Source organism: Pipra filicauda, unplaced genomic scaffold (assembly GCF_003945595.2).
Source record: "Pipra filicauda isolate LSUMZ 115617 unplaced genomic scaffold, ASM394559v2 scaffold147_size4022426_pilon, whole genome shotgun sequence".
NCBI lineage: Eukaryota > Metazoa > Chordata > Aves > Passeriformes > Pipridae > Pipra > Pipra filicauda.
The window spans coordinates 1,309,311-1,337,279 of record NW_024103962.1 but is presented as its reverse complement, the minus strand read 5'-3'; the positions used below and the strand labels follow the sequence as shown (position 1 = coordinate 1,337,279).

The window sequence follows — 27,969 nt, the reverse complement described above, 5'->3', positions numbered from 1 at the left end:
ACTACCACTGTTTCATTCTGGTCACTAATTTTGTTTTATAAAAGCCTCTTATATTTGAAGAAGCAGAACTTTTCCTCTCAACTGCTATATGAGGGGAACATGGCAATTTTGAAAAAAAAATAAAAAATTGCTCCTTTCTTTGTTGATGCTGTCCAGGTCTGTCTTCTCTGCTCCACTGTGTGCACAGAAGGCACTGCTGTGAGCCTGGAGACACTTAAGTACTAGTATAAATTTTTAAACATGCAAGTAATTTATAATATTAATTTACTGACATGTAAATCCTCACAAACAGAACAAGTCTCAGAAAATATCTTTTCTTCATTTATTAATGAAAGTGATCACTGATTATCAGGCAGTAATTCTTCATTTAGAGAAAATATCTGCCTACAGAATACAAGGCACATGTAACATATCTTGTATATATACCCCATACATAGGCTTCAAAACACCTCCTGGAAAGAAATGTACCTTAAGTTCCCAGTGGTTGAACTTCCAACCAGGTGAGTAGTTGTCTCGTAAATCAGCCCGGACACGAATTTTAACACTAAGCAGCCTACTACAATACTCATTACATTTCTTCAACAGAGCCCCTCTGTCCTCTTCAGAAAGGGAATTTGTGATGCCACAGGGAATAATCACAACCTGCAAGAAAACATGACATGTACTTTACTTCATAAAAAAATTAGCTCCTAGTTATTAGAAAAAATTAAAACCAATATTGTGGCCCTATATTCCAGTAATTTCCTTCAAGTTCTCAGAAATAAAGGATGCATTTCCCTTTTCATACAAACAATACAGATAACATTATTTTAAATGGATGGACTATCAAAGGGGACTTGTTCACTGCAAGTTCCCTGATGATTTGTATTAAACTTTATACAGCACACTCTGTAATCAGCTCCTATCCCATGTTAAGTCTTCCAGCTGCTCAATATGAAATGCTCCTGAATTACAAGACAAGAAAGGAAACAAAATGGTAGTTTAAGGCATTTTTACACACCTGAATACAGGCTACACGAGGTGGGAGTACCAATCCCATGTTATCTCCATGAATCATTGTCATTACACCGATAGTTCGAGTTGTAAGGCCCCAGGAATTCTGATAAGCAAACTGTTTTTCTCCTGGTTTCTTGGGATCTTCAAATACAATTTCAAACATCTTTGAGAAATTCTGTCCTAGGTGATGTGATGTTGCTCCCTAAAACAGATGCACACAGAAAATTCTACTCAATGGAAAGTTAAGTCTATCAAGCATCGGTTTAAATCTTTCACCTTCCTGTGTTCATTGAAAAAAAATTATTTTAATAGATAAATACCTGGATAGCTCTTCCACTGGCAGATATAAATGCCTCTAAAGTGGTTGTATAATCACCCCCAGCAAATTTCTCCTTCTCTGTCTTCCTTCCTTTCACAACAGGTATTGCTAGGAGATCTTCATACACTTGAGCATACAGCTCAAGTATCTGCAACACCTATGATGAATGTACTCTCTTAAGAATTACTCAGTATTTTGCATTTGTTACATCATGAAATAGTTTTACATGACAGAGTCTGAAATCTTAAAAATTTAACATTTTCTCAAGACTGTATTTAAAAACTAATCAATTACTTTAATATTTGGATGTTATTTTCTATGAATCAAATAGCGACAACTATAAATCATGATAGAAAACTTCAAGAAGAGTCACAGCAGAAATGCCAGTCCAATGGTTATACTGACTTCTAGTTTTCACCTAAGAGTCTGAACATCTGCTAAATAAAGATATGTCATGACACTCAATGAAACAGCTGTCTTGTGGGCAAAGAAAATGTTAAAACTTCCAGCACTTGACATGTGAATGCATTATTTAGATTTTTAAGAAAAATTCATTTTTAAGGAAAATAATTTTTAAGGAAAGCACTCTCTATATCACTCTTCAAAATCCCCATATTGTTTGTAGAGACTAAAGTTTCAGACATGGGTTACATTTGAGAAAAAAATGGGTTCGAGTATACTTTGCATTTTTCACAAGGGGTCCAAAGAAAAGAAGAGAGATTTCTATGTGGTCACAGTAAAAGATCTGTTTGTGTTGCTATGGAGTAAGGTAATTTCCTGAAAGCAAAAGCACCAGTGCATTGTTTTTTACCTCCTCTGCTGCTTCTTCATATGTTGCAAATGCTGTATGACCCTCTTGCCAAAGGAACTCACGAGTGCGAAGGAAGGGTTGGGGATGTTTGAACTCCCAACGCTGGAGGGGCAGAAATAAAAAAAATTGAACACTATGATTAACACTGAAGTGTCAAATTGTTGTTAAAAATAATGATTATAAGCAAGTGCTAGAAAGTTCTCAATAAAGATAAAAAGTCAACTATTCACAGATTTCTACTTAATATAATCAACAGTATACATTGATAAACAATGTTTTATTAGAAACAGTGAGAAAAACAAATCATATAAAGCACATTAACACTTTTGTCTTGAACTATGTGCTGTGATCAGTATCACCATACCAAGTCCACATAAAATAATTCTCTTACAGTGTACTTACGATAACATAACCATAATAATGATACCCAGGAATCGTGTGCACACATACCACAACACTGCACCACTGATTCAGCTTGATAGGAAGATCCCTGTGTGACTGCACCCACTTGGCATAGGAAGGATACATGACTGTAAAAAGAAAGCAGCTTTGAGTCTCTGCACAACCCAGACATTTATGTCAAACCTTTCCTTTTAATACATGCAAACTTAACACCCTCTGCTCTTGAGAACTATGTTTTTATGTTTAATTTCCTTTAAAACACATTTTTTGTCCTAATACATAATATTTTCAAAGGAGTACTTTCACTTCCATCCTGAGTCTCTGCAAAATTGCTTCCTTGCTGCTGGTTAAAGTACAACCCCAAGCTTATTATTTAATGACACCAATTTTGAGTCACTGGCTTATAATATGTAAATACATCTGAGTTCACAAATAGGAATTCACTGACCTCACGATTTCAGGATGCCTTACTAGACCTGACTCAAGTAGGAAGTCATCCAGCCTCAGGTTTTAAAATGCTTCCTTAAATTACTCAGAGGACATTTTAGTAAAGGCTCGTTTCACAACTATAGTCAAAATATATGCAAAACTGGAGAGAATTATCAGTTGAAGAATTTTTCTTATACTCTAAACCAAAAAGCAAATACATTTTTCAGACAAAGCAAGTCAGTCTCCAGGATATTAATGAAAAAAATTCCCAAACTGTGCATTTCCTTAATAAGTCTATTTAAGGGAATGTATAGTTGTGAGAGTTCCTGTAAGCAGCAGGAAAATGAGGAAATTTTTATAAGGAATTACAGAAAACATTCTAAAAAAATGGGGTTTTCCACTTTTCAAAAGGGACTCTTGTCTATCAGCTACGCTATACCTGTAACTGCTCTCTTTACAGCCAAACTACATGAAAAGAGGCCTACCTGTTTCACTAGTGGGACGTATAGCAATTGGTTCAGCCAGTTCTGTTTTCCCAGATCTTGTGACCCAAGCAACCTAAAAGAAAGAAAGAAAAAAAAAAAAACAAAACCCAAACCCAACTTTCATATTCAGCTGCAGACTAGGTGGCTGGGTTTTCTTACAGTCAGATTAAAACAAATTTTTAAAGCATACCTCAGGAGCAAAGTCAGAAATATGAGACTTCTCTGTCTCTAAGGCAGCCTGGGACACAAACATGGGGAAGTAACAGTTTTCCACTCCAAGTTTCTTGATCTCTGCATCGAAGAAGTCTCTGATAGCTTCCCAAATAGCATGAGCCCAAGGACGAAGAACATAACAGCCACTCACATCATAGTATTCAATCATCTCTGCTTTTGTGATCACCTTTCAAAAGATCATTTGGATACTGAAGTTTCAGTTTATACAAAGAACGCTCAGTAATTCAAGTGTGTGGCATGCAGTTTAAGAGAAGTCTGCTATTCAAAAGTATTTGTGCTCAGAAAGTGAGCAACTAAGACATACTTTAAGATGCTTGTATTATCTAGAGAAAGTTAATCAGGAACATTAAGTTTAATAATAGATCTGAATAATGTAAACACTTAACTAAACCTGAATTTTTTGAATCCAAGTAAGAGACTAAAGCTAATTTCCAGGAACCAAAAAACTGCACTTTCGTAAGAAATGTCTCTAACTCATGTCTGAAGAGATTTTTATTCCTTGTGCAAAAATTATACTACTGAGAGACAATGTACAGACCACTGATACCTAGTTACAATCTCTCCTAAGCAGACTAATCTAAACTAATCATTTCTACTCCAGTTGTTTTGAATCTCACAAGCCAGAAAACTCATTCAGTATCAACAGATTCTAACTTTTATTATGCATCACCTTGAGCTGAAATAAAACTCCCAAGTCTGTGAAATTCCTATCACTTCACTGAAGTTTTACACTCTTAATGGGAAGAGGAATTCAGGTATGAATTAAGAAAATCATATATATTTATTATATATATGGAGTGGGGTGGTTGACTCTTCCTTTTTACAGCTTCCTAAATTTATTCAGCTCTTTAATCCAGGCACTTCTATTTAGACCATGATAGCAATGTAAGACATACAAAAGGGAAAGTACTTTGCTGTGTCTTAAAAAAAAACAACAACCCAAAACCATAAATATAAGATATAAATTCAAAACAGACCTTGATTTATAACAGAATTAAATAATTAAACTGATATGCACTTACCTGAGAGAACCACTCTGAAAGATTTTCTTCTTTTTTAACTTCTAGACCCAACCTATGGTATTAGAAAAGAACCAGATTTGTGTTGTACAGCATTTACCAGTGAAATTTATCCTAATCCTTTTTTTTTTGGGGGGGAAGCAGGTGTAGGGTGGAGGAGGGTCAGAAAAAGAGGGCCATGAACCAGAATATTTTAGTTTTATTTTATAAAGCTAACTTTTGGTGAGAGGAATTGTTAGTGTTTCCTTACCTTGGCTAACAAGAATATTTAATAAAAAATAGTTTCTTTACTACTGCTTGAACCCTTCTAATTCTCACCGTGGTTGTATCAAAGAATCTCACAATGATGCATTAAAAAATCCAATCTCCTCCAGTAAGAACTTAAGACTAACCAGACCTGTGTGTAAGCTGTTTTACTCCTTATTTTAAAACTTCTTACCTAGACAGTGGCTACACTTTCAGGAAGATATGCAACTTGAATTTACCATTCATGTGAATATCAGTCACACTGTTCAAGATAGAAAACTGACACTACAATCAAAAAACTACAAGACGCTAAAGAAGGTTAAACTCACCAAACTCAAATGACAGTAGTAGAAGTAAAGTTTCAATATTTCTACAAACAGAGAAGTTTTAAGGGTGAAAAATATATTTTTCTGGCATAATTTCTATACAAAATAACCACGTCTCTGCCTCTAATATGTGATTTATGTATATGAAACAGGAAATACATAGTGATACATAATATATGCTGTAGAAAGACCTCTAAACTTTCAGGATGGAAGCAGGAGAGGGAATGCAAAGCAATCATCACTGAAAAGTTCCACCACCACCACCAGCAGTGCCTTGCTCTGGGTTGGGCTATACTTTTCAAGGTCCTGACAAAAAATATTCTGAAAACCCTGGTACAAGGGTTTGTGTTTTTTCGCCAGGGATTATACTGAGCAAGACACAGCAGCACATTTGTAGAAGCAAATAATGAAGCACAGCAAGTTCTCAATGACAGTAACAGTATAGGATGCTGAGGCACAGCTGACACTAAATAAACTTTGGTAACTTGCTTTTGGCTTAATCCTAACTATGAACACAGTTATTTTGCAGATGTCCACATTTTTCAGTGAAATGAGACACCTGTGAAACTCTAAATCTGAATAGAGGTAAACAGTTGAAGTTTCTATCAAATAAGATTTAAGACTGCATCTTTACCTTGTTTGTTTCTTGGGGCCTTGACCCTCTCCTGATCCATCTGAGGAACGCTCATTACCACTCTGTCCTTGCAAAGGTTCTTTTTTAGGGCCATCATTTTGCTTCTGTTGCTTACTCTGCTTTTCGGACTTGTTCTCTTTCTCTTTCTTCTTCTTGTCTTTGTCATCTACACCACTAGCAGAAACTGGTTTATAGTCAACTCCTGCAACAGACTTATACTGGGCCTTCAACTGAAGAAGTTCCTTAACAGCTACATCTATCTTTTCCTTGCAGAGGAAAAAAAAAAAAGAAAAAAAAAGAAATTTATAGAGAAATCACAGGAATAACATGGCTCTAGCCCACCAAAAAACCAAACTATATATGGCATCATGGACATTTACAGAGTGTTGAGGTAAAAATCTGCAAAAGCCAGTACTTAACTTCCATGTGTTAACATTTTAAGGACTACATCTGAGAGGACTGATTTTAAAAGTATGTTTCAGATCTCATAATTCAAATGCTACCTATTCTAAATGTACATTTCTACTTCCCATAATCACGCTGAATTTCAAATACACTTTTAGATTTAAATACATATATTACATTCTTGTATTACAGTATGTATGTTCTTACCTTATCTGCTTTTTCTGCTTTTAATTTCCTAACTTCATCTCCTTGAAGAGCTACTTTGCTAAAAAGGGCTTTAGCTTCGGGAGTGTCTGGACCACTGGGTACTGTGTTTGGTGCCTGAGGCAAAGCCCCTTGAGCTGCTGGTGGATGTCCTGGCTTGTACTCCTGCCCAGTCTTTTCCTTGTAGTCAGCTTTTAGAGAGAGGAGGAGTTTTACTGCTTCATCTATTTGGTCCTATATGGGGGAGAAACAGCAAGATGTATTGGTGAGAATTAAAGAGAACTGACAAGAAGCATTGATTTTCAGGCTATGAAAATAAAATTTCCACCTAGCAATAAACAGTGTTTTATAATAAGTGGAGAACTCTTCCCCAAGCAATAGGAGTGTTTTTGAGAGCTGTCACATTGTATCAGAATATTCCCACAGCCCATACGGCCAGTATAGCCTGTTAAAAATTGCAGCAGAACTTACATTAAAAATACAAAAACCTCTTTCAAAAAAGATCTTTAAAAAAACACAACAAAACCAAAGCAAGACAACAAATCATCACTGATGATGTTTTGTGAAGTTTAGAACAGTCTCGCTATTGTTGCAGCGCACTAGATACTTTTTTAGTCACTTGTCTCAAATATAGCAAGAAAAAGTAAAATACATTAAAAAGTTCTGCAAGGTTGGCATCTGCCATGCTTGTGCCTATTCATCTAGACATGAGAGGTTAAGCTTGACTTTCTACACCTCAGAGTCAAGAAAGTATCCAACATCAGCATAGTCTTGTTTGGCCTTATCAGACCACGCATGACCTGGACACAGGGGAGTTCGAACATCATTTGGTGAAAGATTTCCCTCCAGTGGCGAAATGTGGTAAGAATTACAATTGCTTACTCTCACATTACTATTATACCTTGGAAGCTTTCTCTGCTTTGAGCCTGCGTACCACTTCCCCTTGTTGAGCTACATTATCATAAAGTGCTTTCCCATCCACTAAGCTACAGGTTGCCAAGTTACTGCAGCATACAGAAGATGGAAGTGCAGTAGAAGATATACAAGGAGGAGCTGAAGGTGGATTTCCAGGCTTGTACTCTTGACCTGTCTTTTGTTTATATTCTGCTTTTAGGCTTAAAAGAATTTTCACAGCCTCATCTATTTTTTCCTGAAGCAAGAAAGAAAAAACAGCAGTTGCAGATAAAGGTAGAAATAAGAGAGACATAATACAATAGCTAACACAGTCTTTACCAGAATGGCACTAACACAGCTGTTGTAATAAAACTTCTAGAGCTATCTTGCTAGTATAAGTTGCCATTATTGAGTTTTGTGGTAAAACTTTTTAGGCAGAACACCTACAAGTTGTACATCAAAGGACTGAACCAGGCAGTATATGTAGGGGCTGATTTCTGTGCCCTTGAAAGCCTCCCATTTAGGTGGCTTAGACCCCTCCAGTTACAGCAGTCCATGAGTTGTACACTGGAGAATGGCAGCAAATACTCAGACTCTGAATAAAGAATGGTTCTTTGGTCACAATCAAATAAGTCCCTAATTTATTATCACCATTCTGGCTTCGAGTTACAGTCTTTTTTAAGTTACTGCCTTTCTTCTGCTTCACTTATCATGTATCACTAAAAAAAGAAGTTACTTATTTTCCATGCACTATCACAGAACTCATGCAGTCAGCCATATCATCAGCTCAGGAGAACTTGGGAAAGTACTTCACAGAACTTGTTTATATTTTGCTCCTGGAGTTTCACAAAACTTGCAGTTAGGTTTTAGCCTAAACTGAAGATACTGTTGCACTCAGAAGTATCCACAGCTAGTACACCTTTGAGGCTTTCTCCGATTTCAGCCTGCGGACCACTTCGCCTTGTTCAGCTACTTTGTTGTACAGAGACTTGCTGTCTACTGGACATGGGGACGGAAGAGTAGAAACAGGAGAAGGCTGAGGAGGGACAAAGACCACAGGTGGGTTTCCAGGTTTGTACTCCTGGCCTGTCTGCTGTTTATATGCTGCCTTTAGGGATAAAAGGACTTCCACAGCAGCACCTATCTCATCCTGAAAGAGAAAGGAAGGGGCAGAAAGAGGGAGGAAGAAAGATATAGAGACATAAGACTCTCAAGTGTAGCATAAAAACTTTCATGAAAAGACATGCAGTTTATGCACACCTATTCCATTTTCTTAACTATTTAGTAGAGTTGTTCAGAGAAGTTTTCCCTACTACTTTCCTATTTTAATAAAGTAATTCCAACTATGTAATATACAGCCTTCACTGTCCTAAGTAAAATTATAACAATAAATTAGTTTAGATCTTCCCATTTATTTAGATTTTATGGTGTCACCAAGACACTACTATTAACATTATTCAACCACCAGGCACAGTGTGTTATTTTCTACCTTTTCTTCTTCTGCATTAGAAAGAATAGAAAGAACACAGCTAATAGCTACATTTTCTATGCTCCATTCCAGAGGGGAAGATGTCTCAAAAATATTTGTAGTATTTGGACCTTTCTTTTCCTTTCTGATTTTGGGGCTTTGGTTTTTTAAGGTCCAAATAGCAACAAGTCAATCCTATGAAGTCACATGACTTGACCATACTGAGTTAAATAAACAAATAAATGTTGCAGGGCATTTTAACTCCAAGGACCAGATCTGGATACTTAATCAACTCATGCTGTGGGATGAATCCTGTCCATATTTCAGAACAGCAGTCTAAGAAATAGGGAAACTCACGTGTATCTTTATGAATATTAACACAAACTGTCATACAAATCTAACTGAAGAAGTAAGTATTGGAAAACATGAGTCTTGACAGAACAGAGCCCAGTCCAAACAATGATCACTATGAAAACCTGGATCCACAAGCACCCGTTCACTTCCACAAACAGAGAACTATGGGCTATGGAAACCCAGACCAAAAAAAATCAGCCACCTTAGATGCTTTCTCAGCTTTCAGTTTTCGGACCACTTCTCCTTGTGCTGCTACTTTATCATACAGAGCTTTACTGTCCAGGGTACCAGAGGTCTCAAGCTTTGACGACTGTGCAGGTATGGACACTGGAGGATTTCCAGGCTTATACTCCTGGCCTGTCTTTTCTTTGTATTCTGCTTTCAAGGCCAGCAATTGTTTCACAGCTTTATCAATATCTTCCTTTGCTGCCTTCTTAGCTTTCAAGTCACGAACTATATCACCCTGTGCAGACACTCTGTTGTAAATGATCAGGTGACCTTCAGATACACTACAGGTTGGAGTAGAGGTGTGACCAACAAGTGGAGCAGATTTTCCTTTTATAGCTGAACTAGCCTTGAAAAAAAAAAAAAAAGAAAAAGAAAGCCAAGTATTCAGCATGATAATCTGGTACAGAAATAGATGTACAGTAATACATTTTATGGCACTTTTCTAAACCACAAGTTTACCTCTTTCTTTGCAGTTTCAGCTTTGGCCTTCTCTTTTGACCCAGATGTTGGCATTTCCTTAGTGTGTCCATCAGGGATGTAAATCAAAATGCACGGAGCATCCTTACAGCTGTAGGGACTATAAGAGGATTTATAGAAAACACAACAATAAAGGAAATACAACGTACACATTAACCTTTATTGAAACATATGTTCTACTCTTCCTAGGAGATGCTCACGCACAACTTTAAGTTTACCTTTGTACACAACTGTAGTTACCCAAAGTTACATAAATGGGGATCTGCACTGATTCCTCTTATGTACCATTTTATTTTATAATATTAATATATATGCTTATGTTATTACTTGCAGTGTAGATGTTTGATAGCTTGCTAAAGAAGTGTACAATACTATGTGCATGCTCTAATTGGGAAAATGCCTGTTTTGTTCTGTAGCACTGTTCCTTAATTCTTGTACTTCAAATCACAAGGAAGTCAAAGTTAGGTGGGGTGCACCAAAAGTGCCATGTACTTGGCTTAAGACAGTTTGAAAAGGCAGGAACATACAAGCCAAAAGCCTGTCCACAGAAATACTCCACAGAAAGGTCATGGTGAGGGGGAAAATATTTGCAGACAACATTACTCTTGCCAATGTGCGTGTGAAAACACTAAAACACAGCAAGCTAAAGCAAATTCTATGATGTCTGTTTAGGCCATTCTTAGGTAGCTTACCTCACTGGCTCATAGGGCTGATCACAAATAAAGAATCCTCTCCTCTGAAGTTGGATGATGTCTCCTTTTTTTAAGTCTCTAAGGCAAGGATCACCCAACATCAGTTCTTCTTGCTGTAAGTGTTAAAACAAATCAGTCCATGTCTAACAGAGCACAAAAAACAGCAGAGCTGTAGAAGGATAGTAGTGGTTTTCTCATTTTGGAAGTACTAAAATGTCAGTTAACTCCAAGGGCAGCTGAACAAGTACTAGCAAGAAAATGCCACATCATAAGAATGTATCAAGACAAAAACTCAAACTATTGGTCCCAGAGGTGTGAAAGTCAGGTAACACTTGAGAAAATGCGAGTCAAATTTTAATTTTGAAATTATGAGAGGTTAAACGGAAACTAGATACACCAGCACATGATTTACTTGCTTGACAAATTAATCCAACTAGAAACACTGAACGTTTAAAAAAAAACCAAAAAACCACCAAACACCAAGGTTTGTGGAATTAAAGGGGACAGAAAGATAACTTACCTTGCTATTTCGGTTGATATATTGCTTGAAGTCTTCATCCTTGCCTAAAACTGGTTTAGTGATCAGATGCTCATAATTAACACAGACAGTTGGGATGAGGGGTGCACGTGGAGTTTCTGCTAACCAAGTTATCTTAGTTGTTTTTTTGAAGTCCTTATTATCCAAATTCAACTTGGCATTGATGGACACAATTTTTCCACTTGAATTTCTACAGGAAAACAGTAATAAGAGGAAAGCCTAAACGATCAGTTCTGATTCAATGCTACAGATTTCAGTGAATAGATTCACTGAAAAACAAGGTTCAGAGTTCATTTTTGAAGTGAGATGTTGAAAATGAAAGAGTGTATTCACTCCTGAAGTTTTCCTTTAGTTTTGTTTTCTTAAATATCAATATAGAGTGAAAAGCACAGGAAAAAATCTTTACATATTTATGTTCAACATCCCAACTCACCCCACTCTGCCACTGTCTCAACATAACCATTTCAAGGATGCTGTGATGACATTAACGTCTCCTTCAGCACCTCAACAGCTCTGCAACTGACACTGACAGGTTTGGTTCCTTAGTATGCAAAAGCAGGATTTGTTACAGGGTAAAAGTTGTTAAAATTCCGGATGGTTTTTTTCTGTCTGAAAAAACTGTTTCACGGTGGAAATATTACCACGGAAATGAGAGGGACATGCAGTATCAGGGCTGACTGGTGATTTCAGACTTGAATCTGCAGTAAAATACACTTTATGCTAAAATGCAGCTTTGTGGCATATTTCAAAGCAGAGATCTATATACAGAATCATGGGATGGACATATATGAGCAACCATTAATATTTTATTGTTATAAGCTTCCTATTAAAAGAAAAATCAACAAAAAGCTGTAAATAAAAATTTAATTTCATCTCCCACTAATCAGGTTACCTGTTTAATTTGGTGATGATAATATTGCCCCAATTTATGAATGTAACAACCTCTCCCTCTGTCAGGGTCTCTGCATCTGCGCCCTCGATCAGGACTCTGGAGCTGTACCACACAGGTTTCAACCCAACATCGGCATTCTGTGAATGATGATTTAATTTCAAAGGATAGATTGTTATTATATAAGCTGACTAAAGCTAATGCAATGCTAGAACACTTTTATTTATGATAGGAGACAGATGAAGATAGAAGATGGACAATAAAAGTAATGCAGAGCTACAGTATTCTTCCACAACTCTCTAGTTTCTTGTTCACAGGTGTTGCATGCATTCCTCTGACAGTACACTAGAAAAAATCCTATCTTCTATCAAATACTAGCTCCAGCACCACTGATAGCATATCCCTTTTCCATAAGGTCTATACATCTTTAAGATCTCACAGGTAAAAACAAAGGTTTTCTCATGCTTCCATTTTGCTATGCAAATTCCCTTCAAAACTAATTTCATAACTCTCACTTTTGTTTTTTTATACAATTAATATGGAAATACACATGGAGCTTCTTCCAGCTTCTTCCATATATTTTTAAAGACAGAAACCAGAACTATATCACTTATAACATTAAAAAATATTCAGCTTTAAAGCATCTCAACAATCAAGACAAACTTTTTTTTTTAAAGGCAGACAGTTGTGAGTTCGGACTTTGTCACCTGGTCAAGAGTTTGCAATTTGTTTCTTCTGGTCAGTATTTATTTCATTATATACCGGAGGCAGCATTTATTATTAATATCAAAGTTTTAATAGGCTAGCTTGCATCTGACCAAACTTCAGACTTTTTGACCCTTGAAGAGTCACTCAAGGGTCAACTCAAGGTGCAGTTCTCACTTGCACCTGCTCAAAACCTGTTTCCTTGTTATCACCCATGGGGAAGAGGGGAAACTAGATGTCCACTGTCAGTTACAAGAAATGGCTACAGGAACACTTGGAGCAACAAAATCAAAACAAAGAAACAAAGGAAAGCCTCAGCAATATTCACTTGTTTCTCCGTGTAAGTGTATGTAAGTGCATATATAATTAAGAGATGCTTTCAGTGAAGTCTAAGTACAATTTGACATGCTACACTCAAAGGAAAGCATCTTTGTTAATTGTAGTGCAAAAAAGAATTGTATCTGTAACATACTCCCCTTCTTCCGGATTATTATTCTGTTCACTGGATACTAAGAGTAACAAATTTGCAAGTTCTTAGCCTTTGATAATAACTATTTGCTATACAAATGTAAAAGTCTTATTAAAACAAAACCCAGAGACAGTAGAATTAACAAGCCAATATATCACTTCTTCACATAAGTCTAATTTTATGAATTATTTAAAAAACATCTCTTGCATTCCTCACTGTTATGGATAAGCAGTGTCTACTGTAGTATATCCATAAAGCTTGAATAAGATTTTATATTTAAACTTCTCTGTGAAAAATAGTATCAAACAATAAAAAGTCTGAGCAGCACTTCAGACTTGTAATGTCTCAACTCTTCTGAAAACTCCCAGAGAGGCCTTTCAATGCACCTTTTGTGTGCATTCTCCATATTTACAAAAGCAGTTTCCTACATGATCTTAAAAGAATGAACACATTTATTTGTTGCCCAGTTTTTGACAATTCTAAGGAAAAAAAAGAACACCTTGGGTTTATCTCATGCTTGTCTGAATAAGGTAAAAGCAGGACTCTCCTTGCTGACTGCTCCAAGCCAAGGTACTTCCAAACTTACAACTTACTGATCTGCAATACCAGAATATTAAGAGAGTAAAGCAAGAACCTTTGGATGTTTAGCCACTTCTTTCATCTCCTCTTGAGCTTCAGGAATATTTACTGGGACCACTGCATCTTTCAGTAAAGCAGTGTACCGAGGTGCTACTGGGTCTATAACCTACAGAAAACAAATGAGGTGGATCATGAATATATGACATTGACAGAGAAATAAGATGCTGTACAAAACATTAACCACAAAAAAAGGAATATTAACTGGTATTCTTTATGTTACTGCATTTTTTTAAAGTTTGCTTTAATATCACTCTCATCCAAAGTTATAGAATAGTGAGAACAGTGGTAATACTTCACAGTTTCCAATCTTTACTAAAATACTCTGAGTAAAAACTATGAATTGGGTACTACTGACACCTGAAGTAACCAAAACTATGACCCACTGCCTCATAGGGAAGACATCAAAATATGCTTTGATATAGTTTTACTACACACATAGGCTATTACATCTGGAACACTTTCTCTCTAGGTAGTTGAATTTAAAGCAGTAATTTATCAGTGGAGTTTGTTCTTTTTCCAGCAGCATCAGACCTGATCCCATACTTATTTTCCAGGTCAGTACTCCAGCAGAATCTGGGACAGACTTGGCTATAGAGGAAGCACCAATTAAGTCTGCAATTTTAATACAGACACATTAGATACTATAATAAGGCAACACCGTAACATTGACTTCATTAGGATTTCTAAAACATGAGATTGGCAAGAAAAAGGTGCCACTTAAATGTCTTCCTGGATTTTTACTGCCTTTTGTCAAACTCAGCTGCTGTAGTTTTTCACAGCACTCTTCATACCTGAAATACTGGTTTGCCAGTATTGGCTCAAAAGCACTTATATACCCAATTCAAGTAAAACAGTCCTCTAAGGTCAAAAGCAGTATCAGAGATCTATCAGTTTAACTGGAAACTAATACAAAGGAAAACACCTGCTTTTATTAATATGAAGTGACTTTTTTTCCCCTTAGTTTATTCCTGCTCAAGTGAAAAACTACAGTTATATATTTTTCTATATTTTTGAAAAAATATTTAGCATCTAATTACTTGACATTAGCAAGTAAGGTGACATGATGATACACTTTAAAGAAGTCACATATTTGTAAGTTAGTAGTCACTGATGTCAGACTCCTAAATGTTTGATGCACACTTTAAAAAAACACTTGTGTGTGTATCTCAAAATGTAGGTGTGCTATGTAATTTTAATATCATAATTTTGATAATTAAACGACTGAATTTTATAGTGATATTACCAGGCTCTTTATTTTACTTATTAAAACTCACAATCCTTCCTCAGATGACTAATGCTAAAAAGGCAGTAGTGTCACATATAAAATATGAGCTCTCACACTGATGAAGTCTTTGAGCTCAGCAACCTGTAAGCAACTAATTGTTTTTGTTCATATTGCAGATTGCAAAAACATATGTAAATGAAATTGGTTAATAAGTTATGGTGCTGTCCAAGGGGCTGAGTCTAAGAAACTCAGTTTAAAAGCCAATTAAAAAAAAAAGAGCCCTGAAGTTCATTGTGGGTTTTTCCCCCCAAACCAGTCGTTACCATAAATGTATTTATGCAGCAACAGAAAGAACCAATTCATAAACCTATGTGTATGTAGCAGATAAAATGCAAAATATATGAAGAAATACAAGACACATGCCAGACAAGCAAAAACTATTAAATGAACGGATTTGGTTACTATCTAAGCAAAACCAAGCAGGAATCCCAATGCAAAATAACAGGTGTTTCCACAATCACACAAAATATGCAATCCGCATTGAAACAATTCGCCTTATTATAGTGTCCAAGCATCCGCTGCCAAAAAGCGACTAATCATGTCAAGATGCAATATTCCTGATTTGACATCCAGTCAGAAACTTCAGCAGTGCTGGCTTTATCTCCACAGGCAGGATATGCAGCGCGTTAGTCCTTTTGCCACAGAAAGGAAACGCGGCCAACGTGGATCGATTCGATTAAGATTTGTGTTCACGTTAACAAATAAGTCAAACCATAAATGGGCAATTCCAATTAAATCTTAGGAATAATGCATTTTCAGTGGGTTTGTAGAGCTCCTGTTATACAAGCAAACGTGACTGTGCTATGAAGCTGCAAAATGATGGCTTATGCTATGTATGCTTACAGCACTGTAAGCTATATGCTAAGGTAAAAAGCATTAAGTAATACCTTCTTACAGATAGCTCGCAGCTTGAAAGCAGAAAAATGAAATGCAGGTTTCATATCAGATTTACAGCAAATATCGTTATCTTTTCCTGTACTAAGGCAAGTAAGTATTGGCATAGGACAATCAATAAGATTAGTGCTTCTTCAGGTTAGAAAGGGGTGGGGACATTCCATTTTCCTGAAAGTGTGCCAAATGATGCAACAGACTGCAACTGCTACTTGTTGTGATAAGCACTCCAATGAACGCCGGATTCTCTACATATCCCAGAAAGAGGATATCGGGAGTAGCATCAAATTCAAGTAAGCACATACCTTTTTATTAAAGGACCAAATTTTATCCCACTCCATATTCACAACAGATCGAGAGGAGCCCTGGGAAAAAAACCAAACCAACACATTAATATAAATATTCTAGCTCTTAGATTCATTTAAAACAAAGTCCTTTAAACTACAAACCCTCTAGGATTTGCTTTAATCAAAACAGTTTAGAAAGGTATCTTAAGCTGCCAAATAATCACTTTTTGAAGTAAGAAACCTCCAAGTCCATTTTGCCATTGTTGAAGCAGTACACATAAAAGGAGCAAACCTTCATAAAAAGAAATATCCTAGTGACAAGCTTCACAAAAGCTTGTCCTTATCAAGGGAGATTCAAAGAATCAGAAGAGAACACCCACCTGAGCAGCAATAAACTGTTTTAGCCCTTCAACTGTCATGCCTCTTCTTAAGACACCACGTACAGTGGGAAATCTTGGGTCATCCCTAGTAGAAAAATGTTGCATTAGTGTCACATGCTAAATTCTACCTATTACTTACACTGATAAAAAAACTTAAATAATACTGCCACGCACAAAAGGTGCAGCTTCAGTGTATTTTTCTCAGTGAACTAAGAGCTAGATGAGAAGATCTAACTGAAAAGACTGAGCTCTTATCCATACAAAATGTACTGCGCAGGTTTTCTTCTACTTCACCTCAGGAAGGGAAGCCATCCATCAGTGAAGTGGCTCCTTTCCTATATCTGTGAAATCTTAAGTCTCTCAAAAATGGGCAAGGCAAAAGTTATATCCCTATCCCATTACTTCTTCTCCAACGGCAACTGAATAATGGAACCTGAAACAACAGGGTTTGATTCTTTCTTGCTCAAGAGAAACCAGAAACAGGTGAGTGACCATGACAATGTTATCTCTTGATAACATGACAGAATTCTATGATTTTTTTTCTCTAATGCAAGAAATAAATAAAAATACCTAATCTGAAATGTAACACATGAGTTGGTGGGAAAACAAATCAAACCTCGCTGAGGACCTAAAACAGGGAAGCTTAGTGAAGGAAAGGTCATCATAAGACCAGCTATACCTCTAGGAAAAAAGAAAATGCAGGGGGGGAAAAGGATAAATTTGGCTTCAGCAGAGGGGTTCCATACATAAGGTAGGAATCTATGCTTCCAACACAATTGACAAATAGAACCAACCAAAAAAAAGAGCACACTTGGCACATGTGAGCATGACAACCAGGTAGCCTAGGAAATTGTGTAAAATGATGCTCTCATGGGCTGAGCACAGAATCACCTAACACCAGCTCAGGAAAAGCACTACCAGCAGCTGGCCAACTTTGAAGAAATCCATGGATAATGCTGAGTCCTGTACTACAAGATGACTTCAGATGGTGTGGTCCCACAGCTAGCTCATTGTGGGAACGGACAAAGGAACCCCTTTGGACTCTGAACTACTTGCAGAAGCGTAAACCCACAGTTCATCCTTTCTAGGTAAATCCTGAGGCTACCAGGCCACCAAGCATAAACAAAATAACATGAAAAAATTAACAGAAAGAAGGAGGGGGAGGGCAGGTGGGAGGGAAGTAGGATGGATTTGATGAGATGGATAGGACCGGAAGTTCTTCAATCCGGGCCTTCTTCTGACGTTACTTAGGAATGCATCCAATGACTCAGAGTGGAAAATGTGTAAGTGGCACCTGCAGCAAAAGCCAGAGTCCAAAAATAAGCTACTTCATGTTTATTACAAGACATGAATATGTACGCACACAGTTACTGCAGAGTAGAAAACAGAAACACTGTTCATGCAGAAGCCACTGAAATTAATCCATGTTCTTAAATATTGTTTAAATATTCACTCATGCTGTCCAAAAGCGAAAATGCATGTGTCAGTCACAAGTACCTTAGGGAATAATGTTGAACTAGAGACATGTAACATACCATCCATCCACAAGCCCTTCGTTGACAAACCACGTAAGCTTTCTCTTAGAGAGCACAGTGTTGTTGAGGTTTAGCCTGCTATACTCCCATATATATGGTTTCCTTATCCCCAGTGCCTCGATGATCCAGTAGAATTGTTCATCTCTGTCATGGTATTCAGTTGTTCTCAATGCATGTGTGACACCTTCAATACTATCAACAATAGGGCAGGCAAAGTCATATGTGGGATAAACTCTGAGAAAAAAAGACCTTTAATTAGCAGGGCAGAAGAACAAAACACTTTCCTCCCATGTAAACATTTAAACTAAGTATAATTTATATTCATGTATTACAAATATTTACAAACATATGATCCCGAAAACTTTCAAATCAAGACTAAAATAACACATACACAATGAATTTTCCACAAAAAAATTCAAAGGGTATTTTTAAAACAAAGAAAGTCTTAAAGAAATTAACTGATCACAGCCTTAATATTCAAGCCTAAAAAAACCAACCCTACACTGCTACTGTTCTTTTCAAACACAAAAGATGTTGACTTATAGGGTTTTCTCCTTAAATATCAAAAGGAATCATTAATAGATCAAATAATGAGCAAAGCTTTCATGCTTAAAAACAAACCCCTACCCACAAACAGTTTTACTATTATAAGAACATTAAATCAGTGTTTCCAAAAATGGAGTTGTATAGTTGGAAACAGAGGTTTCAAACCATAAAGGATATGGTTTGAACCATATCCTTGACCAATTTAGTAGGCTGATTTCAATGCACAATGTAGCAAAAATTCATTCTGCACAGAGACAGCAGTTGCTGTGAAAGTGGAAGCAGCCATCCAGTTAAGTAGATCAAGGATGTTTTGCAGCAACATAAAATCGTAGCAATGTAAAATTGCCATAATTCTGTTTAAGCTCTGAGAGCTAGAGCAAACAGCTTTGTTGTCCAAGACACGGCCATCGTACTTTCACTCAAAGTTCTCCACTGCATACATTTTATGGTATTTATCGACCAAAACTGAAACAATATTCACTGCTGACAATGACGGTCAACTCACAGGCTTTAAAAGTCATTTGCAGAAGTTTCAGAAAGTCAGGAGACTCCTTACACATTCGGATGGAAAAATGCTAGCAGGTTCCAAGTATTAAAAGAAGCTTACTGAGGAAAGAAAAATGCCCTGAAAAGAGCAAGTTACTAGCTACACAAGGAGGAAGTGACATACTTGTAGGTACTTCCAGTACGAGGGTGAGGCTGGTTTTTACAACGATAAAGAGTTGGATCCCTCATACATCCATTATTACTACTCATATCTATTTTTGCTCGTAGACAACAAGTTTGTCCGTATTCTGTTCCCTTTTTCATTTCTTCCCACATTTGTAGATTTTTATTAACACCTAAGAACAACAAAAAGAAAGCATAGAACCACATTTTATTACTGCAGTAACAAAAAAATCAACGTCACCCCCCTCTTTAGATACTGGAATTCATCTTCGTGCACTTCACATGTTGAATTTTTTAAGCGGTAATAAATGGTGATGAACTCATACATATGCAAGTCTGCTGAACCTGTCTAAATATACACTTATTCCAGCCTTGCAGAACAAAGAACTAAATGCTTACAAGTTCCTGTAAGGACCTTAAACCTATGCAATTAGTCGTCATATTCATATTTGTTAATAAAAATCAAGTTTTGATGCCAAATCAAAAAGACAACAAGGCAAGACTGACGCTTAAAATATCTTACAGTTATTTCTGTGTTTAGATTCCATTCTCTGCTCACGCTCTGCTTTCATTTGTTCTGCAGGAGTATCATCCACATATGCCTTCCCTTCTTGAATAAGCTTCTCAGCATATTTCATTATTGTTTCAAAGTGGTCTGAGGTATATGTAAATTGATCTGGTTTGATGTGCAGCATTGCAACGTCTTCAAGAATAACCTGCAAAGTGTGAAATTGTACACTGTAACATTCGGGAAAGCAAGTTTTCTTAAATCTTTATTCTCTTCATGTCAGATGTGATGCTTCTAATGCTCCACTGCCTAGGAAGGATAAGCCATAAGAATAAGCATGAAAGAAAAGAGAGTCACGCACTTATCATTCATTCACAGCCTATAATTACATGAGATCAGACTTAAAGGAGGCAGGACAAGAAAAGGAGATGAAAGCTGAAGCAAATTACTTATTACACACTAAGGAGTGACTATGCAATGAAAACAACAGTGTACTGCAAGAGTTGCACAACTACATACCGTAAAATAAACATTTGAGAAAGGGAAGAAATATCTTAGCTATCAGTAAAAGGCCTTTAAGCTTCTTAAGGTAAAGTTGACAGCAATGTCTTCCAAGCATAAGACTTCAATGTAATACCGATACTGTAAAACCGTATTGCTGCAAAAGAAGTGTGCAACAGTAGATCTGCATGCCATTTACCCCTGAATTAGCTGCACAGTGAATGGATTTCTCTGCTGTCTTATCATACCTTCTCAAAGTCTTCTTTCTCTTTTTCTGGATTTGTGTCATCAAATCTCATAATAAGTTTTCCTTTAAAATTAACCTGGTAGTGCTGATTTAGCAGGGCAGCTTTGGCATGACCAATATGCAAATATCTAAAAAGGAAATAAAAAATAAATGTATACACTAGCTATCATTCAGCTAGATTTCTTTTTTTTTTGTGAGAGAATGAGAAAGAATGGAAAGCAATACCTAAGTGTAACAGAAAGAGCCAACCTAGGACATTTGTTGAAATACTATACATTTATGAAAGCATATTATGTTTCTTCTACCATAAACTTAGTAGTTAAGTGTTAAAACTATCTAAATCTGTAAATTAGAGTGTCACTATGGATAGAAAAACTGGACTGCAATTATCTCAAATTTTACAGACTAACTTAAACCAACTGCTGATGATACCCAGTCGCAGCTACCAGATAATCTGAACCTACCCAATTTCAGAAGAATGGAATTTTCTGAAATGGTGGTTGCAGTGTATTTTTAACATAAGCTATAAAGGTACTGACATTTTCAACTAAATATAAATCCTCAAATCCACAAAATGAAAATCACTTTCCAAAAAAAAAAAAAAAAAAGTGATGTGTTCCTGAAGAACAGTGTTTTAAATAAAACACCAGAATTAAGACACTGAAAACTACTAAAGTAAGTTGAGAACAGTATTTTCTACACATACACGTAAATAATACATAATTTATAATATTTGAGTAACACTTTATACTGGACTAATAGAGTAAGATACACAGGTACAGAAGTCACATGATGCTGAACAGCCAGTTTAATGAAGGAATGTAATCATGGAAATTTTACAGGTCATCAGGCAATTCCAAAAAGAAACAGGAAATAAAACACTGGCTGAAAAATGAATTTATTACATTGGCTCATCACATCTCCTCTATGTGATCTTTAAGGGGCTTGTGCTTTGGTATTCCACACAGTCTAGACCCCTGGGCCTCTACCTGGTGTCAAGGTTCCCCAAGGAAGGCCATCCCACACATCTTTCCCTTCTCAAATCTAAGCTTCCTTGAAAAGCACAGAGCCCTTTGACCCAACTCACAAAGCCTGTATGCACACATCACAGCTCCTGGCAGTGCACACACCACCATCATCCATGTAAATGTCATCCTCCGGCTTCTCCTCATCCCACTGCTGTGCAGAACCACGTTACCTGCTGGCAACTAATCTTCCTATTCCAAGTTCAGGCAACAGTGCAATGAAGTATAGAGGAGAAGTGAACACACAGCTCTAATGCAGACAAAGCTTTAAACACTCATTTGGCTTGACAACCTTGTCTCATAGGCTGATTAACCTCCTCACCAAAGCACACCTTTTTTTTTTAAGACAAAACACAAATAGAACCATCTCAAAGTATTCATGTTTCTTACCCACTCGCTTCAGGAGGGAACCTTACAATGACCTTTCCCATCTCTGCACCAGGAAGTTCAACAAACTTCCCAACATCCGCTTTCTTTTCTTTTTCTGTTGCCTTAAAAAGAGATATAATTACAGATTGCATTAGCTATATAATCAGATAAAAAACTCTAGATAATAGCTTCTGTATCAATGCCTCCTTTCAAACCAGACAAGAAAAAGCTGCCATACTGGACCCCAAATTCATCTATTCACAACTTTGACATTACTCATAGCACACCAAAACCAGATCAATTCTGGAGTTTTAAGTTATTCTGTCTTTCAGTCTGATCGAGGACTGAAAAGTCCCACCAAGTTGTCTAATTTATTCCATAAAAGAAAATAGTTGCAATCCAAATTTTTATATCTCAGTGTTCTTAACCTGAACATGATCAACAATTTCAATCAACTGAAGAGTGCAATCTTTGCAGGTCAATCAGGACCTCAAACGCTCTTTGGAAAAAGGAAACAATACATCTAAAGAGCAGTGCTGATTAAAAGAAGAGGTGCCAAATTTTCATGATTCCACTTAAGCACTGGAGTACACCATTCATCCCTTTCTAAATTTGAAAGTGACAGCTGTAGCTGTAAACAAGAGCTTACAAAAGTTTAGTTTATTGCACAACTGGTTCCTTTTAATTTTTAATTCTCTAACTTAAAATAACAAAATAAAGTTTTCTTGCGGTGTATCCACAAAAATAAAGCTACTCTCTCCAGAGGACCTCAGTAAACCTTACCATTTTAACCTTTGGTGTACCAGCAGCCCACTTGGCTCCTACTGACCGAAAAGCATGCTGTACCTCAAGGAAGCTGAACCATCGCTTTGCATGCACAGGAGCTTTGTTTTGCTGTAATTGCTCTTGCCATACATTATTATCTGTTAGAAAAAAAAAAATTCAAACTGCTAAATTATAAAAATAAAATGATTACCAATAGCAGTTTTTTAAGGCTAAAAAAAAATTATGATTTTAAATAATCTACTTACTCTCTCTTCTGAAGACATATTTAGTCAAAGGGACACAAGCCATTCTAAAGAAAATTAAATAAACAAACTCCCTCCAAACCCAAAACATACTGCATTCTTTCTTGGATTCATCAAGGCAAAACGTGAGAGGGAATGGTGAATATACATTTTTCTTTGTGTTATCCATTTCAAAATTAGTAACAACTTTATTTCAAGGCAGAAATACAGGATATCCCTCTCTTGTGTCTACATTTGATATTTTCTAAGTTTTATCATAAGTGAAGCTTGCATCAATACTCTCCTTTATTTTTGAGGGGCTGTATTCCCACAACCTAATTTTCAAGGAACACAACTTCATTAGAAAGATTCAGATCGGGAAACGGAGAGAAAAAAAGGACATTTCCTTCAGATTTCTCTCAAGAGCAGCAACTTTGAAAAAATACCAAAAGCCACTAGCTTTTAATCTTGATTATGCACTTTACTTCCAACAGGAATTTGCTTATACTGCATGGTGGATTGTCACCTATCACCTTTAGACATAGAGCTAAGAGAATATAAAAACTAAACCCATAAAAAGAGATCATCAAAGCTTCTTTTAACCTTCAAAGGCTATTTCACAGAGTAACATATACCTCTTCTAATAATTCAAAGTAGACCAAAGAAATTTCCTCTACTAAGATAATATCATGGAAAGGTCCATGTATATAATTTTACATGGCACATTTTCATACTTAGGCAACAGGCAATAAAAGACACTCTTACAGTTAACACAAAAGAGGTTAAAAAAAAACCACCTAGGGATTACATCTCATAAATTTCCAAATATAACAATGATTTTAAAAAAAAAATCTAGGGTTTCTAAGCTATACTATTGCCATCACTAGTGAGGCACAGGTGAAAGTAGTGGATGTGATAGTATATAGCCTCTCATACAGCTAAGAGGTACTACTAGCATCCATAAAAAAAGGAAATTTGGAGATTCCTGTTATACACTGATTGCAAACCAATGAAACAGAGGACATGTACTGATACCTTTTAGTACAGCCCAGACACACAAGTCTGCAAGGCTCAGGGAGTTCCCGACCAAGTAGGTTCTTAGGGACAGACAGTGGTTGAGCTCTTGGACTGCTGAAAGAAACTGGCTGGCAGCAGATAACTTTGTGGCACTGAACTCCAGCCAATGGTCAATCTAGGTTGAAGGGACAAAAGATAGCTCAAGTTACTAAAGGAATGAGAATTAAGCTCGTTAGACAACTGAAATAACATACAATCCATTTAATAGTTGAACAGAAAATATTAACAGGATCATTAGGATTAAATATATCAGATAATGCATCATAATATATGTTGAAAGAATGCTTAAAAAAAATTGTACTGAAAAATTCATCCAGAATAATACTAAATGATTAAACTTAATTTCTTCCTCCAGCACGAATTCAAGCTGCTGAAAATACCAACTTTATTGAAGTTACTCCCATTGGTAAAATAATCAGCAGTTCTTAGGTATTTAATTATCACATAGAGCATATAATAATCATCCTTATCCTTTAACTATTCAGATACCATATTTGTGACTTATTTGATCTTCCTGGTACTGTTACTGGTTAAGTATAGCACTTTCCCCTCAGTCCCTATCTTCTCTTCCTCATCTCCTTTCAGACTTGAAGCAATTGAATCCCTCCTTTGCCACGTCCCACCCCTTTCTCCATGCAAAGCAGTCTTCTCCTATATCGTCATACATAAACAAACAAACAAAATTTTAAGAATTAGATTGGGTAATAGTGTAGCCCTCTCTATAAATTGCATCCCTCAACCCTGTAAGAGACTAAGTGTCTCTTCTAGTCCTCTGGCCCTATTTCATGTGGAAGTGTTCCGTAAACTGCAACGGGAAGCTTTCCAACATTCAAGGCAACGTGGCAGGCACAGATGTAATTACAACCACCACAGAATTCAGTTCAATCATTTGCAGTTATGCTCCAAAATACATACACCACAAATGCATCTTCTCAAAGTACAGCTTTTATTTTTGAAAGACACAAAGCAAAAAGAACCATTTTATCAGCAACACCAATCTTTAAAGTGTGTTTGCCGAGGATTGGGCTTAAGTTAAAAACTAGAGGTTTGTACCTAAATAGCTACAAGATAACCTACAACCTTTTAAATGCCTTAAAAGCAAAATACTAAGACAACGCTTCCCTTGAGACCAGCTATAAGGGCTGAAGAGTGATTACCACTAGTTTCAAGTAGTTCTAGAAAAGACCTGAATCAAGTCCTTCAATTCCTTCCCCAGTTTCAGACACAATAAATTTCAATTTGTTAGTTTCATTTACCAACTTAAATTGGTTGATTATTCAGAGGCAGACTCAGGACCAAACTGGATTCAGGGTTTTGTTCGTCAAATACATCAAAAAGGACTTCAGCATTTCAGTTTCACAAGGTGTTCCTTGGTGTTACACTGAAGTGTTACAAGGTAGCAACTGATGGCAACAGAACTGACAAAAGTGAGGAAGGAAAATCACATCTATCACCTTCCAACTTGAATTATCTTACCTTAGTGAACTCTCAGCTTAGGAGTTGTTATTGCAGGGGTGGGAAAGGGCAACCCTCTCAAAGCTCAGGCTTTTTACTCTTCTTTGTAAGAAGGAGAAAGCTTAGCAAAACAAACCCCTCAGCAACCCACAGAGTTGGAACCTCATTCTGACAGTAAAATGCAGAACAACAGATACAAATTCAAAAACAACTGACCCAAAAACAATTCTCCCCCCAACTTTGAATGCAGGCCAAGAGAGAAAAAAGGTAAAAAAAAACCAAGAGAGAGGGGTGTGATTCAAGGCCAGGTTGGATGGGGCTTTGAACAACCTGGTCTAGTGGAAGGTGTCCCTGCCAATAGCAGGGAGTTGGAACTAGATGATATTTAAGGTCCCTTCCAGCTCAAACCATTCTATGATTCCTTCTCACCTCAGTGTGTTCCAACAGATTTGAGCCATACAACCCGGCAGATGCAGCAACTCTAGCCAGATACCGAGCTATCGAATTCACATCAGTAAATGAAACATGCCTAAAAAAAGGAAGAGGCAAGATATAGGTTTATTAAATTACTACCTCCACTTCAACTTTAATTGTACACACATAGCTTAAACACGTGTAAAGCAAACACAAAATAACTTCTGGGTGAACCGACAGGTACCAGGTCACCAGCATAAAAAAAAAAAATATTGAATAAACCTAGCAAAAGAATAAATAAGTCCTTGTTTTTCTATCACCAGATGGAACAATAAGCTCCTAAACATAGACAGAAATAAAGAAAATAAAACTCTCTATTATTCTTTCAAATAACAAAACACTCGCTCCACGTTCTGACAGCATAACCTGAGCAATGTATTTTCCAGAATATAAGGAGCTAATCAATATTTGTTTTCTTTTCATAGAAGAAGGGTGACTTTGAAGAGGATTCCTAGACAATTTATAGAAGAATTCTGAAGTCTTCACTGTGGTTTTAAGGGCTAGATTCAGGGAAAGAAAAATCCTCTTAATTTTTTTACTCACTCAATTCATACTTCATTGAGACCATCCCTTGATGAACAAGCTTGCCTGACTATATTTCTTCTTTTTACCCTGTCTTCTCCATATAAAAGACTAAGTTTGAATTTGTTTTTCCTGTTCTTCTTATGAAAATTTGAAATAGATCTGGAGAAAAAAGGCTTTCCAAAGAGCATACTTCTATGTTTTCATCTTCCTTTTCTACCTTACATACAGTATTAAAAAAAGCTGCATACTGTCAGAAATCTAGCTTCCACTTCATCTAAGATATATTTGTATTTACTAAAGAGCTTTGGAAGAAAGAGGTATTACAGTCATCAGTTCTCCAGATAACACTCATCTCTACAGTCTTGTGTAGGTGTAGATTGAAAAACAGAGCTCCAATTGCTTCTAAATCAGCATTGACATCAACAAAAGGAGTTCCTCTAAGTATTCTTCTGAACATTTACTCAATTTAATGGATTGAATGCTACACTCCAACTTTTCCAACCAAGGTTACAACTCTGTTCTGTCACTGTCCTGCACTTCCTTTTATACCTACTGCATCCCTGCATCCTTTATAAAATCAAAAGAATTTTTGGTAGCCCTCAAACCTTGCAAAAATCAATTAAAGTTCTCAAAATTATACAGAAGACTTCTTGATATATTAACAATTAGAATGAGTTCCATTTTTAGTACAGATGGATCAGTCAGTCTCATTAGGTTAACTGCATTAAAACCTAAGGAATATAGTCCATTGTGGAGAGGGATTTTTTGCCTTTTTTTTTCTTCTTCTAGCTTTTCAAGCATCCAGGATCCAGTACATAGAAGACTCATAAAACATAACCAAAAACAAAAGCCACAGTAGGGTGTTCAACTTACACAAAGTATGTCCTATTATAATTTGACACTGCTATCAGATTTTAATGAAGCTTTTTCAAACTGAGGAAAACAAAACATTTTCAGTACATTTGCACTTGAGAAGTCTGTGAAATGTATTTTTATTGTTTTCAGTAGTTCATACCAAAACAAAAACCCATGATTATCCAAGCAAAATTGAATAAGTGTATGAAATGGGACAATGTTACTCTGAGTAAAATCTTACTTGTTCTAGAAGTTGTTTATTTTCTTCAGGAAAAAAAATACTTCCACCCAAACGGGGCTAATTGGCCTCTTTGGAAAAGTTATAAAAGGCTCTTTGCAGCTAGTGCCTGCTAACTCCAGGGCTAAGTAAGGAAGAATGAACATGGACAACGTAATGTTACAGGCAAAGAGTGTCTCTTCAAAGTGACACAAAAGGCCACATAATTAAATACCAGGGCAGATATTCAAGA

At 36.5% G+C, this 27,969-nt stretch overlaps 1 protein-coding gene across 5 annotated transcripts in view; it reads right to left on the bottom strand.

The window, feature by feature from the left end:
- Positions 1-27,969, bottom strand: part of EPRS1 (glutamyl-prolyl-tRNA synthetase 1) — a 39,688-nt gene that overhangs the window by 6,520 nt on the left and 5,199 nt on the right. For 2 of the 5 annotated variants that reach the window (XM_027734239.2, XM_027734245.2), the window contains exons 3-31: positions 26,075-26,174; positions 24,149-24,305; positions 22,890-23,029; positions 22,128-22,228; positions 20,714-20,840; positions 19,980-20,172; positions 19,458-19,629; positions 18,242-18,475; positions 16,707-16,791; positions 16,345-16,404; positions 16,036-16,056; positions 13,859-13,969; positions 12,054-12,190; positions 11,144-11,351; positions 10,624-10,736; positions 9,914-10,031; positions 9,429-9,800; positions 8,324-8,554; positions 7,412-7,660; positions 6,514-6,744; positions 5,902-6,167; positions 4,699-4,750; positions 3,633-3,842; positions 3,443-3,515; positions 2,577-2,656; positions 2,127-2,228; positions 1,317-1,472; positions 1,001-1,198; positions 469-642 (exon numbers count right to left, since the gene is read on the bottom strand). In XM_027734239.2, the coding sequence (XP_027590040.1) occupies positions 469-642; positions 1,001-1,198; positions 1,317-1,472; positions 2,127-2,228; positions 2,577-2,656; positions 3,443-3,515; positions 3,633-3,842; positions 4,699-4,750; positions 5,902-6,167; positions 6,514-6,744; positions 7,412-7,660; positions 8,324-8,554; positions 9,429-9,800; positions 9,914-10,031; positions 10,624-10,736; positions 11,144-11,351; positions 12,054-12,190; positions 13,859-13,969; positions 16,036-16,056; positions 16,345-16,404; positions 16,707-16,791; positions 18,242-18,475; positions 19,458-19,629; positions 19,980-20,172; positions 20,714-20,840; positions 22,128-22,228; positions 22,890-23,029; positions 24,149-24,305; positions 26,075-26,174 (4,471 nt within the window). The remainder of the gene's footprint in view (positions 1-468; positions 643-1,000; positions 1,199-1,316; positions 1,473-2,126; positions 2,229-2,576; positions 2,657-3,442; positions 3,516-3,632; positions 3,843-4,698; positions 4,751-5,901; positions 6,168-6,513; positions 6,745-7,411; positions 7,661-8,323; positions 8,555-9,428; positions 9,801-9,913; positions 10,032-10,623; positions 10,737-11,143; positions 11,352-12,053; positions 12,191-13,858; positions 13,970-16,035; positions 16,057-16,344; positions 16,405-16,706; positions 16,792-18,241; positions 18,476-19,457; positions 19,630-19,979; positions 20,173-20,713; positions 20,841-22,127; positions 22,229-22,889; positions 23,030-24,148; positions 24,306-26,074; positions 26,175-27,969) is intronic. The other 3 variants (XM_027734240.2, XM_027734243.2, XM_027734244.2) reach the window with 3 other exon arrangements.